Source organism: Peromyscus maniculatus, chromosome 6, assembly GCF_049852395.1.
Source record: "Peromyscus maniculatus bairdii isolate BWxNUB_F1_BW_parent chromosome 6, HU_Pman_BW_mat_3.1, whole genome shotgun sequence".
Taxonomy (NCBI): domain Eukaryota; kingdom Metazoa; phylum Chordata; class Mammalia; order Rodentia; family Cricetidae; genus Peromyscus; species Peromyscus maniculatus.
In genome coordinates this window covers 79,099,560-79,113,363 of record NC_134857.1, presented here as the reverse complement: position 1 = coordinate 79,113,363, position 13,804 = coordinate 79,099,560, and the positions used below count along the sequence as shown (strand labels likewise).

General features: G+C 43.2%; 1 protein-coding gene and 1 long non-coding RNA gene across 3 annotated transcripts in view; one reads left to right on the top strand and one right to left on the bottom strand.

Moving 5' to 3' along the window:
- The window catches only part of LOC121830259 (uncharacterized), an 89,092-nt gene that overhangs the window by 60,163 nt on the left and 15,125 nt on the right, over window positions 1-13,804 (bottom strand). The gene's annotated exons all lie outside the window — the stretch shown is intronic.
- LOC102913105 (3 beta-hydroxysteroid dehydrogenase/Delta 5-->4-isomerase type 1-like) lies at window positions 2,780-12,514 on the top strand. Its single transcript, XM_042279594.2, has 4 exons — window positions 2,780-3,125; window positions 6,752-6,947; window positions 10,012-10,176; window positions 11,338-12,514. Exons 2-4 carry the CDS (start codon window positions 6,803-6,805, stop codon window positions 12,141-12,143), a joined length of 1,116 nt encoding a protein of 371 aa, XP_042135528.2. The 5' UTR covers window positions 2,780-3,125; window positions 6,752-6,802; the 3' UTR covers window positions 12,144-12,514.

Genomic DNA, 13,804 nt, shown 5'->3' with positions numbered 1-13,804 from the left:
GCATACTAGAAATCAAGAGACAAGAGCACAAAGCCAAGGGTGCTGGCTAGTTTTCATGTCAAATTGACACAAAGCTAGGACCACCTGGATAAAGGGAATCTAAATTAAGAAAATGGCTCCATAGCAGTTGGTCTGTAGGCAAGTCTGGAGGGCATTTTATTGACTGATAATTGATGTAAGAGGACCTAGCTCACTGTGGGCAGTACTACTCTTGGGCAGGTGGTCCTGGATGGTATAAGAAAGCAGACTGAGCAAGCCATGAAGAGTAAGCCAATAAATAACCCCCTCCATGAACTCTGTATCAGCTTCTGCCTCCAGGTTTCTGCCTTGATTGAGTTCCTGCCCCTACTTCACTCAGTGAGAGACTGCAATGCAGAACTGTCAACTGAAATAAACCCTTTCCTCACTGAATTGTTTTTAATCATGGTGTTTTATTAGAGCAGTAGAAACCTTAACTAAGACCCCAAGCTGTCCAAACCCATCCTGACAAGTTACCTCAGAGTTGTTCTAGCCAGAAGGCCTTTTGAGTTCTTAAAGGAACAAACTTAGTCACTCACTGTAGGAGTCAGGGACTGAAAATGTACAGTATAATAAGAAGAGTAAGAAATGCTACTAGATAAGAGGAAGAGCCGTGGCTATGTGCAGCCAAACAAAGGTTGTGAAAATTGTACATGAGAAGAGGCACAGCAGTCTGCATGGCATTAAAAATAAATAAGTAGATAGATTCTACCCCTTAGAAGAGAAGAGGCTAGTAAGAGCCTGTTGTATCAAAACAAGAAATTACTGGCTTTCTTATTTTAAGATTCTCTGAGGCAACAAACTGCAAATAGAACAGATCTAGATATGATCAATTAGTGTGTCCCAGTAGGCACTGGTTCTCTGTGCATTGTCTAGGGTGTGACCATGCAGAAGTTAAGAGGAATGTTTTGAAGTCTGTGTAGAGTATCGTAGTCTGTTGAGCCTGTGGGTGGATGACAGAGCTGTAATGGAGGGTTTGGGGGAACATCTGATAGAGTGATAGATTCTCTTTTACTTGGAGTCAGAAAAAATTAGTTTTGACAGAGCCTCCTGGAAAGAATCTTATGGCAGTCAAGAAAGAATTTGCCTGGAGTAAGTGGGAGCCTAAATGTCACTGAGATGCTTTCCACCAGGACAATATTAAAAGCAAGGTCTGTATCACAGACCTTTATATTTAGTTGTCTGAAGATGGCCTTTAAGGTCCCCTTTAAAGGGAAAGCATAAGTACTTAGTTGGTTTAGTACTCTGATAGGGCTCTCTTGCAGCTTACTTTGGCCATTTTCTGGAAAGTAATGCTGACCCTGCAGAGGTGAAACTCCTTAGTAACCCCACAACATTTCACAGCCACTGCATTAGTTAGTAACACCTAGTAAAGTCCTTTAAAATGGTTGAGACCAGTTATTTAAATGACTCTCCTGTAGGTCTTTAGGTTCCCTGACTGAATGAGGTCAATCTGGGAACCTCAGTAAGGGGCTGGTAGCACTTGTTTCTTAAAATAACTGTGGTTGGCATTATTCGTTCCTACTGGGATGTTCAACATTAAACAGGTGGCCAATAATTAACCTTTTAAAATGCTAATTCAACACAAACTAGGAGGTGGGAGTAAACTATCAGTTCATATCTTCAGGGATGGGTCAAAGTCTTATTGACTTTGTGTGTGTGTGTCCTCACTAAAGCATGAGAGAACTTTTGTTCTGATGGTTCTCCTCTTCAGAGGGAATTCTGTTTAGTGTTCAGCATCTAGGGTCTCCATGGCACATGCCATCAAAAGGAATGTTTAATCTGGATCTGTGGTGTTTTAGAAGCACCTGTCTTCCCCTGGGTTCTGACTGACCTTCTAGGACTAAGACCCAAGCATTGGCATTCTCTTTCATCCTTGTCATTTAGACATCCACACTTAGACTGTAGAGGGACTTTGACAAATCTTTAAGTGGGACTGAGAGCTTCTTGTTAGAACTTTTGAGTAAATTTACAAAAAAATTACGTAGGAATTTATATTTAAAAAAGTAATTTTTATTATGTTTTCTGGGTTTTGATGATAAGTATTCTTGACTATTGAGAATTTCATATATGTATACAGTGAGGCATGATCATATTCATCCCACATGTACCCCCCTCAAATGCTCCCCAAGCACCCCTGTCCCAACACTTCTCCTGAGTTTGAGTCTTTTTTGGATAGTGTCCATGAATGAGTATGGAACTATCCACTAGAGCAGGAGACATCTACTGGTGGTCATGGTCATACATCCAAAATTCAATCTCAGTCTGATAACCACCTCCTTGCTTATTAAAATATACCCAAAATGTAAAAGGGGGGCAGCACAAAGAGCAACCAGGCCTCCTACACTCTCTTGAAATGCAGTGGCCCCTCCTCCCTGCTCTCTCCCAGTCTGCAGAAACACAGCTGTAGCCCTCTCCTGGTCCCTTTTGTGACCTTCACAACATTCTACCTGGCTCGACCCTTTACTCTGAAAACAAGTAAAGCTCTGACCATCATTATTAAAATATTTCAGTTAGATTTATCTATAGCTAAAGATATGAAATGAGGTTTCATAGGACAAATGAAAATGCTCCTCAATGATTAATGGGGGCCCTTTACTACAAGATGATTTATCTTCATTTTAAGTTAATGATATCTCTTTTCTTTTGCAACTTTTAAGTTTAGGCTGGTCCTTAAGGGTAGGACAAGATGTTCTATTTAGTTCTGGATTAGCTTTCCCCTGCACCCCCACAAAGAAGCCTCCCACGCCGTGTTCTGAAACAGGAGACACCTAATTATGATTGGTTTTAGTGTCAATTTGTCACAGAGGAGAATCACTCAACAAAGTGTCCTGATGACCTTGATTGATGTGGGAAGCCCCACCCTGAATATAGGCGGCAGCCTCTGGTAGTAACCCGGATAAAAAACACCCTGTCCAGGAAGATCATCTAGCCTGTTGCTGGCTTTGGTTCCCTCTTGCATTGGAGTTGGTTTGTGGTGCTGCTGCTGGTTCCTTTGCAGAGAGAAGACACCAGATTTTCCAAGCCTGCATTATGGACTTGGGACCAGCTGGGACTCAGAAACCTCTTACACTTCCAGTGCCAACTTGTGACCACTAACCCACTGAGTAAGTACAATTTGTCTCCCCACAGTGAGGAACACTTATTGTGGGATATATTCCAACTGTTGAGGCATTTAGCCTCAAGGACCAAGTTACCACTAGTTTCTGAGGTATGATTTAGCTATTCTTACAACTTTAAAGCTGAATTAATAAATCCTGAGATATAGACAGGCAGACAGAAGATAGATAGATAGATAGACAGATATACATCCTTTTGGTTCTGTTCCTCTATAGACCGCTGACTAAAACACACCAGCTATCTGCCTGTACTATACTACTACTAACTGCCAAGCATGCTATTGGGAAGGGCAAATTCCACCATCACTGAATTTTGTAACCAGAACTTCTAAGTTAAACATCTAGACTGGAGCAGCCATCCTAACATACAAATCAAAGAAACAAGGGATTGCTAAAGCAGAGGTGTGGGGAGAATCTCTTCAACGTGGCTCCAGGAACAACAAAGGCAGACAGGGGTGTTCAGTGACCCCAAGTCTGTCTTCATGGTTCTGCTGTTGGCTTATGGTAAACAGGGAAAGAGCTGCCATGGGAGCCACAGGCAAACATGATTAAGCGATGCTTGTAAAGATGGGAGCATCCTGATCACTGTCTCAGTCTGGCTTCTTCAGTGTTGCCCAAGAAGTCCTTCATGCTTAGATCACAAAATGCCTCTTACAAAACTATTGCTCACTGTCATGGATAATTGACCTCCTCTGTTGTGGATATACAATATCAATGTATCAGAGAAAATTCAATATATTATAGGAGACAAATATGTAGATATTATGTCCGGAGAGGTGCCTGGGAAGCACATGGTTATAGATAGCCCTTTTTTCATTCCCCTTTCTCTTCCTGTAGGTCCCATCTCACACTCATTTATTAGAAATTATCCCTGCAACTTAGAGATGGCTACAACACCTGGAGAATTGTGCCCCTGTGTGCCCAGAAACACACAAACTCATAAGAAAGGGGTGAAACATTCCATTGCTTGGACACCGTTAACAGACAGTGTAGGGTCAGACTGATGCAGAGGATGCCCGACATGAAAGTAATAGACTAAGAACAGTGGGTCACACTGATGCTAGATGGAGCTCAGAGCTCCATGTGTTTGGCCTCAGACTTCCACCATCAGCAGCGCCTCCAAGGAAAATTATAGAAGAACTACAGGGGTAATCTTTCTGTCTCTTGGTCACCAAAAATATTCCATTAAAGGGAAAGGTAATAGCAAGAAATGGTGGAAGCCGGAAAGCATAATGTGAAGGAATTCTTTCATTTGTGTAATCCAAATGGGTTGTGAGAGTAGCGGGTTAAGACGAACAATTCAGTTTTGAAAGCTGCACAGTGGCCAGCACACCAGGGTTCATACAGGACCCAAGGCCAGAGAAGGCAGACTGTACCTGGCAAAAATTAACACTAGGTTATCCCCCAGTGGGGGAGCAGACTAGTGGGTGGGTAAAAGGCACACAGGTCATTCATTAACTTGGCACCAAAACATTAAAATATAAGAGCTGATGAGGTTTCAAACTTGATGTGTTTAAACTGGCATTGTGTGATATGCTGAATCACTTTTTCTTTATGTTGGTTGAGATGAGTGTGGTCTCTAGGTGAGCAGCCCTCTCTGATGAGGTCCTCTTAGACCAAAATGTGCTGCTGAAGTCTTAGTGGAGGCTAAGTAGAAACAGGGATGGGATGAGGACAAAGTTCACAGAAGAGGGATCTTCTACTGTAACAGGGTCCTTGCTGTGTTCCCTTTGGGGCCCAGGGCTAAGTAGGCTCAGAGTCCAAACCATACAGACTCTGGGAGAATGTTGAAACAACAAGCTCAGTTTATTCAGGAAGAGGCAAGACATTTAAACGCTCCACCCCACCCTAGGAGGAGGTCTGATGAACATGCATCAGCTGGTGTGACATGGCTGCCTCTCACTGGTCCAGGTCATCTCCAGATCATGCTTCAATTGTTGTTGCTGAGACCATCAGGCCAACCCAGGCTGGCTCTCAGAAAGTATCTTTTTTTACTTGTTTGGGCCAGATGGCCAAAAAGCAGGTTAGGGATGAGTCATCCCACATTTTACCAAACCTTTCCTGAAGTTCTTATCTCTTTTATCTGCTTCTGTGGGAGCAGAAAGTGATTCTAATAAAGAAATCTTTCTCCAGCCTGATGTGTAAAACAGTAGCCATGCAAGCCAGAGGACTGTGTGTGTGTGTATAAATGTGTGTGACTGTGTAACATTTTGCTTCTCACATCTCTTCAAAGATCACCTCCCAATGCACCAAGACTCTGGTCTAAGGACCCGGATTCAAGTAAGTGAAGGTGCTGTGCTAGGGTCAGTGCCCATGGAAACTTCTGTCAGACCTCCTGGGGGTCTGCGGGTGGGTGGTGATGGGGTTAACAGTGAATGCTGCTATATTGGCTAGTGGTCAGGACAGCCCACTACTTCTACAAGATGTAGCCAACCCTACTGCTGTGTGGGTGAGCGGTTACTTAGTAAGGTAGCCTTGCTGCGTGCAGCCTAGATGGGACAGTGGCCTCACCTAATGCCCCTTCCAAACATGAAAATGTTTGAGTGTTGATGATTTTGGAGAAGGGGACTAGCCTCTGACAGAACAGAAGGGAATAACTGCACTCTAACTTAAAGGGGATCTTGCATTACATCTATACCTCCAGTGAGACTAGAGGAAGACACAAAATTATTTCATAGCCCAATTATACCAGATGCCTGAAAAGATGAAAGTGTAGGCTTGCCAAAGTGTTGCTACCTTTCTTTGTAACCTCATGTAATTGAAAAGGAAGTGTGGTATCTGACTTGCTTTGGCAGACATATTCATTCATACATTATAAAGCACAGTACTTTCTAATAAAGGTTCATTGGAATTCCATTGATGTGGCGATTTCTTGAGTTACATATCTCTTTGGTATTAGGGATTTAGGGGTTTGTGTTTAAAAAAAATAGGCTGTGGATTTTAATATTATTATCTAAATTGTTTTTCCTCTATGGTAAGTGATTCAAATATCATTCCAAAATGGGCTGTGTCTGAATGACAGAGCATTCCTATTCCAAATGACTTCTGTCCCACAAACTCAAGGAAGGAATGCTGAGACCTTACAAAACACAGGACTTAAGGGACCACCTATCCCATCTGATGGCACTTGGATTAACATGTGCCCTATCACATTTCACTAAAATTGTACATGGTTCAAGCATGCCCATAAATGCAATCTCCAAAATAGATGCCCAATAATGGGTTCACTATAATTCTGCATCTTTGAACCCATAGAAGTTTCTGGAGCTATATTCCCCAAGGGCACAAGACCTCTGGACCCTTTCTTTGTGCCTCACTTTTTGTAGCCAATAAGTAAACATTTTTCTGAGTTCCATGAACTGCTTATGTAACTTTATTGTGTGCAGTAAGTTTGTGGCCATTTCTGAAGCACAGGTGAAATCACAGGCATCTTGGCAACGTAGAATCTTGGGGAAAAGAAACCCTGTGGGTCTAACAGTTTGTGGGTACACATCGAAATACATTGATAGTGCTATGGAGAAATTGTGCCATGCCTTACGATCCGTGTTATGACAGGTTGGTGGGGGAAATTAAGCTTGAGTAATCCCTGGTTCTCTCTTTCTAACCATCTCCAGAATCACCCTACATTACCCCTGCTCTCACTGGATCTGCTGCCTGAGTTGACCATGCCTGGGTGGAGCTGCCTGGTGACAGGGGCAGGAGGGTTTCTAGGGCAAAGGATTGTCCATTTGCTGGTGCAGGAGAAAGATCTGGAGGAGGTCAGAGTCCTGGACAAGGTCTTCAGACCGGAAACCAGGGAGGAATTCTACAGTAAGTCAACCTGAGGATTTGGCATAGCATTCCAATTCAACATAACAATTGACTGGATGCAGGGGGGCTTTTGCCCTGTTAAGTAAATAAGGACACTTGGCAGTCATAACATGGCTCCATGTCCACATTCATCAGGAGAAATCAGACCACACAGCATAAAAGACAGTGTACAGTTAGGGGAGGCTGAATTTGGACTAACGATTTCTCTCTCCTTTTCCTGGAGCTCTTTAATGTGGACTTGCCAATTGCTGGGTATAGCCATAAAGATCATTAAGCTAGTGGGTTCAATACTAGCTCCCTCTGTCCTAACTGCTACTGTTCTAGTTGTTTTGTTCTGGTTTGCTCTCTGCATGGGGAGAGGAGGAGGGAGGGGTTCTTTTAGCATTTTTTCATTCCTTCAATCAGGATTATGGGTAGAGGGTAAATAAAAGAAGTAGATGTAAAAGGGAGAGAAATATACAGAGACAGATATAGGAGAGTGGGCAGGGACAGGTAGACAGGAAAAAACAGAGATAGAGACCGAGAAAGTGAACCTGAGCAAACGCATGAGGTCACAGGGAGCAAACAATGCTAGTATCAGGACTGTCCATACCTCACCTGGATTATTTTTGCATATTTCTCTCATTCCTCACTGGAGTTTATCATCACTAAGAATAAGTTTGCAGAATTCACTGGGGCAGGCCATAATTCTTTGCCAATTTGTTATCTCAGTTACAACTGGACTAGCTGGTTTTACAGGATATTTTAGCACCTAGTCAACCTCCAAGGCATTATAAGAACTTTGCAGTACATGTAGTAAAGGATGCTCACTCACCTGAAAATCAAGGATTTTGAGTGGAGAAAAGAAAGATGACTATAGCAGCAACATCCAATTAATGAGGATCACAGATCAAGCCAGAGGTTGCCTCACTTATACTCTATTATTTTGTCCAGGGGCCAATTCTTGGCTACAGAGTCCTCCTATTGTCTATATGTGACTCAAGCTAGCACTTTGCACCCTCCTCTGCTTCAAGGGTAAACACACTCTATTTAGGTATCTGCCCTGCACACAGGACCCTCCCTTTGAGACAACACTTCCCTTCTACTCTGTCTTTGTTTCTGACTTCTTCAAATGTCAAGTTAGTCCTCTAACATTCTAATTGCTGTCTCCAGAAACTCAATATTAGCACACAGTCAATTATATTTCTTAGAGTCCCAATGTCTAAGCAATACCTGAAAATAGCCAAGGTTTGGTCTGGAGGAATAGCGTCATAGTGAGTACTGTCAGGAATAGCGATAGAGAGGGCCCTGCATAAAGATAAAGCCAACATTCATGTGAGTGTGCTTTCTGTGCCAGGCTCTGTGGTACATACTGTGGCGACCAATCATTAGCTCTGTTTAACAATGCTGGAATGTAGTTAATGTGTCTACGCTCTATTTCTGTGGATAGATAAGTGCAGAGGTTCACTAGCATACCCAAATACTAAAGCTAAAATAAACAAACTGAATGGGAATCTAGGAAATCTAGCTGCAGCCTTTATAATCTTCACATTCATTTTGGGTAGGAGCTCCCTTGGGTCTCTCTCTGACTTGGTTCACATGACAACAACACTCTACCGTGTTTCTGTGCCAATATTTGTCACATCCAGGTATCCTAGATAAGGGTGCAACTATGGAACCAACAGAAACCACTCTAAGAGGCCTCTTCTGGCATCTCTGGGTCCCCAAATAGCTCATGGATGAGAGTTTATTCCAATACAGGTCTGGATTCCACATGTCTGTTCATACTGACATCCCTGAACCAGCCTGTCTAAATCAATAGCAAAGGAGAAGGACAGAATGGGCAAATAGAATCATAATCCACGAATTCAACCCTCACACAGGTAACTGCTTCCCTATGATAAGTACCTTGCTTGCCTCTCTCTACTTCAGGGCTTTCCTGGAGTTACATGAGGAGAGCAGGGGCATGGATAGGAAATACTTAGTAGAGAATTAGTGGAAAGCCATTCTATTTATGTCTCTAGAGATGTTTCCTCAGCCCTGGATTTCTCCCAATCCTCCCACTATTGTTTAGCTTTATTGACACGTTCAGTTGAGTGGAATGAATTCAATCTGCCTCTGAAATACTGATTGCAAGCAACTCCAGAGAATAGGCTAGTAGCACAGTTAGAGACAGGTCACGGGAGATGTCCTCAGTCAGGGTAGCCATAACTGTGTCCACAGATTTCTGGAAACCCACTAAGCTCATCTACTAATTAGGGCCTAGAGGACCAGGCTCTATGAAGTATGGGTAGGAAGGAAGGAAACTCCAAAAGCTGGGTGAGAATTAAGAAGCCAAAGCAAATGTAGGGTACTGGGGACGACCACATGTGGGACACAGTCATTTTGTGAGTTGAATGACAAAATAACAGGTGGCACTATTTTCAGGTTTCATAGGAACCCAAAGATACTGGCATTGTACCCACTGCCTTGGGGTAGATGGCTGTAAGGGAGTCCCTGGAGAGCCTCAGTTACACCACAGGCATCTAATTTTTTGATGACATCTCAGAGATGATGTTCTTCTATCTACATACGTGAGCCCATCCTATTTTTATTGTTAGTGCCTTCACTCTCCCTGAGTCATTTCTGCCCAATGAGTGGTACAGTGTTAACTCTTCTTTTGTGGTTCAGCACAGACCCATGAAATACTAGGCTCTGCCTGAGAATCATATCCATGTGGCTTCCTTCTCTGATCCCACCCCTGGAAGCAGGGTCTTCCTCATCATAACACTGAAACAAACATTCCAATTGCTGTTCTCACTTCTACCCAGCCACCACCATTACCTCCTGAGTCTCTTTGAATAATGAATCAACTTCCCAACACTCCCCTGAACAAGTTTCATGCCCCAGGCACATTTGATTGCTTCCTAAACTGATTTGTTTTCTGCAGTGGGAAAGAATACCTCTTCCTTCCTTATACCAGGCCTCCTGTCTAACATTTCCCCCACTATGACAACTGTTGATGACCTAGGTAACTGACACCTGTATACAGGAAACATCCCAGTCTGCAGAAAAGATTCCCAGTGACCTGTCTTGTGTTCCACAGACCTACAGACAAAGACCAAGGTGACACTGCTGGAGGGAGACATTCTGGATGCCCAGTACCTGAGGAGAGTCTGCCAAGGCATCTCTGTTGTCATCCACACTGCTGCTGTCATTGATGTCTCAGGTGCCATTCCCAGACAGACCATCCTGGATGTTAATCTTAAAGGTACAGTATCTGGACAGAAGGTGAAAGTTGGGAGGTTGAAAATGTCAACACAGATCAGGAAGTGATTCTCTCACCACACAAGACCTGCCATGCTCTGATTCTAATGCTGTGCTCACAAGACCCAGCACAAAGATTTCAGGGCTATTACATGGCTAAGGCCCAGCAGGTAGAAAGTGTGTGGCCTAGGATGTGAGTCACATCTATGTCACTCCAACTTCAAGGAAAGCTCTTCTGTGGTCCTCCCTGCCAAGGAGACTGGATTCCAACTCCACGCAGCTGACAACCATCCACACTTTCCTCCTTTGGTAAGACCTAGACAAGACCTGCATGCTGTTAGTTCTGAGAGAGATTCCAGCCTGACAAGGGTCTGCCATGACAGGAATTCCAGGCAGGGAACACACAGTCCTTTTTAGTTTTCTACCAAGAGGAACAGATGGGGTGAGTCAGTGCTAGGATCTCAGATTTAAACTGGAAAGAATATTTATCCCCTCTACTTTGTACAACTAAGTCAACAAAGTCATAGATGGAACCAAGAGTGCTTCACCATTGTGTATGCACCAAGGAACACAGTTGTGTCTCCATTTCTCTCCAAACCCAGCAATCATTTGTTCCATGACTCAGACTAGTTGTCCTTGAACAGTTTTATTCCATCAAATGACAAAAAAACTGTAGCTATGAAATGTTTGTGTAACATATTATCACCTGTATACAACTGGATTTGAGCTTGGATGATGTTAATTCTTGAAGTATTCTTAGTTAAAAGGAACTATTTTTGTTCATAGTCTAAGAATATGATCTTCTGCTTTTGTACATCTAGAACACATGCATGAATTGATATGCATAAAATTGTAATTACTTCATGATCACATTCAAAATAGATAAACAATTAGCCTTAGGGGCTTTGGACAGTAAAGGACACCAAGTTCCACACATTCATGCACACAAATATACACAGGGCTGTGAAAAAAAGAGAGCCTTGCTCTCTAGAACTACCCATTGTCCACAGATCATAGGAAGGTAGCTGTGAGTTCAGAAAACAGGAAACGTACACTGATTGTAAAGGTTGTTCTATTATCCAGAAGATGTAAATAATCAGGAAGCTGTGCACATGGTGAACCCCCTTAATTAACTATCTCCTGATGGTGTGTTCTCTGTGATTAGGTACCCAGAATCTTTTGGAAGCCTGTGTCCAAGCTAGTGTGCCAGCTTTCATCTACACCAGCTCATCTGATGTTGCAGGGCCCAACTCCTACAAGGAGATTGTCCTGAATGGCCAAGAACATCGTGAAAGTACATGGTCTAATCCCTACCCATATAGCAAAAAGATGGCTGAGAAGGCTGTACTAGCAGCCAATGGGTGCAGCCTGAAAGATGGTGGCACTCTGCATACTTGTGCCTTAAGACCTATGTATATCTATGGGGAAAAGAGTCTTATAATTTATGTTATAATGATCAGGGCCCTCAAAAATAATGGTATTCTGGATGTTACTGGCAAATTTTCCACAGTTAACCCAGTATATGTGGGTAATGTGGCCTGGGCACATATTTTGGCTGCCAGGGGCCTACGAGACCCCAAGAAGTCACCAAGCATCCAAGGTCAGTTCTACTACATATCAGATGACACTCCTCACCAAAGCTTTGATGACTTAAACTTTGCTGTGAGCAAGGGCTGGGGCTTCCATCTTGATTCCAGTTGGAGCCTTCCTCTGCCCATGCTCTACTGGCTTGCCTTCCTGCTGGAAACTGTGAGCTTCCTGCTGCGTCCAATCTACAACTTCCGGCCTCCATTTAACCGCCACTTGGTCACTCTGTCAAATTGTGTGTTCACCTTCTCCTACAAGAAAGCTCAGCAAGATCTAGGCTATGAGCCACCTGTCAGCTGGGAGGAAGCCAGACAGAAAACTTCTCAGTGGATCGGGTCACTAGTGGAGCAGCACAAGGGGACACTGAACACAAAGACTCAGTGATGTGACCATGGCAAGGACATGGCCCTGGTTGCTGTCAGTTGGTAGTTGCCAGGTCTTCCAGAAGGGACAGATGTACAATCCAAGTCCTTCTGCCTTCCCTTGACACAAAGACCAACTTGGTGTATTCCTCAAGTCACCAGATGCTTTGCTAGTCACTGGCCCTGACACAGGCTTTCTTCCCCAACACCTGCCCAGCAACACAGGGCTGCTGTGTCTCAGCTCAAACTTCCAAACTTTCCATGCCTCTTGCACCTTAGAGCTCTCTCCATTGGTTTTATCTCCCCACTAAAAACATTTTGCTTCTCTGCAAATTTTTCTTTCCTCTCTCTGAAGCTCAATCAAAGGATCAATAAATACTGATTAATACATCAGATGCAGAAGTTGTTTTAGTCTTCTATTTCCCTTCTGTGACCAGGAAAGGCCATGCTGGGAGCAGAAATGATCATGGATCTGAGGTGGATTGAGGAAAATAGGGGCTAGATTAGGGATAGGAGAGTCATGACAGGCATTGTCCTTTGAAGTGCACTAGATGACGCAATGACTGTATTTCATGTAATAGGGACTGACAGTGGAAATACCAAAGTTCCAGTTTCTCCAAGAGATTCTCTAGGGCCAGGGAAAGAGCTAGGAGGCGGCATCCTCTAGTAGACATTCAGAGTTACAGTTTTTTCTCACAGCTAAATCTATACTTGCCTGTTTGGTGGTTTTGGTTACAGATTTCCTATAAAATTGCCAGTATGAGAACAGTGGGTAGAGACTCAGAAAGTTTCTCTCTCTAGCTATAAACAGAACTCTGAATAAACCCACTCCCCTTTACCAGCTAATGCCTCATAGTTTTCTCTTTCTGATGCACAGAGAAATTGGCCTCAGATATCCGACTCAAGGGACCAGTTTTTTACAAGCCAGACAATAGATGGTAGCTTTGGGTTAATCCTGAATGCCCAGCAGTTGGTGGGTAGTGCCCAATGGGTTGGCAATAGTTGCTATCTAAAACCTGAGAAAGAAGATTATTTAAAAAAAGAGTTAAAAACAGATTCCTAGTTGTTTTTCTCAAGTTAGCAGCAGCCTGCAGGTTTGAGCTACTATATGGTGGGTTCCTGGTGTGCAAGTGCTTGACCATCAGCATAGGGGGAATGAGTTGCCTCCAAGCCACACATTATGCTGCATGGTGGATTTAGCCTTTGCTAGTACAAAAAAAAAAAAAAAGGTTCTGTGCTCCATGCTTCTTGGATAGAAGCATAGATCCAATATGGCTCCCAGCGCTGGCGGTGAATTATCTCCACCATGTTGAAAAGCTAAATTGGGGCTGGCCAGTGGTGGTGCACACCTTTAATTCCAGCACTCAGGAGGCAGAACCCGGCTGATCTTTGTGTGTTCGAGGCCAGCCTGGTCTCCAAAGCAAGTTCCAGGAAAGGCGCAAAGCTACACAGAGAAACCCTGTCTCGAAAAACCAAAAAAAAGCTAAATTGGGAGGAGCTAACAGTCAAGACTTCTGCTTCAGTACTAATTGCTGCAGTTTAAAACAATAGGCTCACAATAAGACAGATTCAGATAGAATAGTTTACAATGTGTATGAAAATGGTCATAGGCTTGAAAGAGAGAAATTTTTAAATTTTTTAAAAATAAAGTCTTTAGAGAGACAGTAAAATTAATATAAAAAA

Excerpts from the sequence above, each read along its gene's own strand:
- LOC102913105 (XM_042279594.2), top strand. The coding sequence starts at position 6,803 with ATGCCTGGGTGGAGCTGCCTGGTGACAGGGGCAGGAGGGTTTCTAGGG. Across the intron at positions 6,948-10,011 it reads AACCAGGGAGGAATTCTACA|ACCTACAGACAAAGACCAAG; the intron begins GTAAGTCAACCT and ends TGTGTTCCACAG. Across the intron at positions 10,177-11,337 it reads CCTGGATGTTAATCTTAAAG|GTACCCAGAATCTTTTGGAA; the intron begins GTACAGTATCTG and ends CTCTGTGATTAG.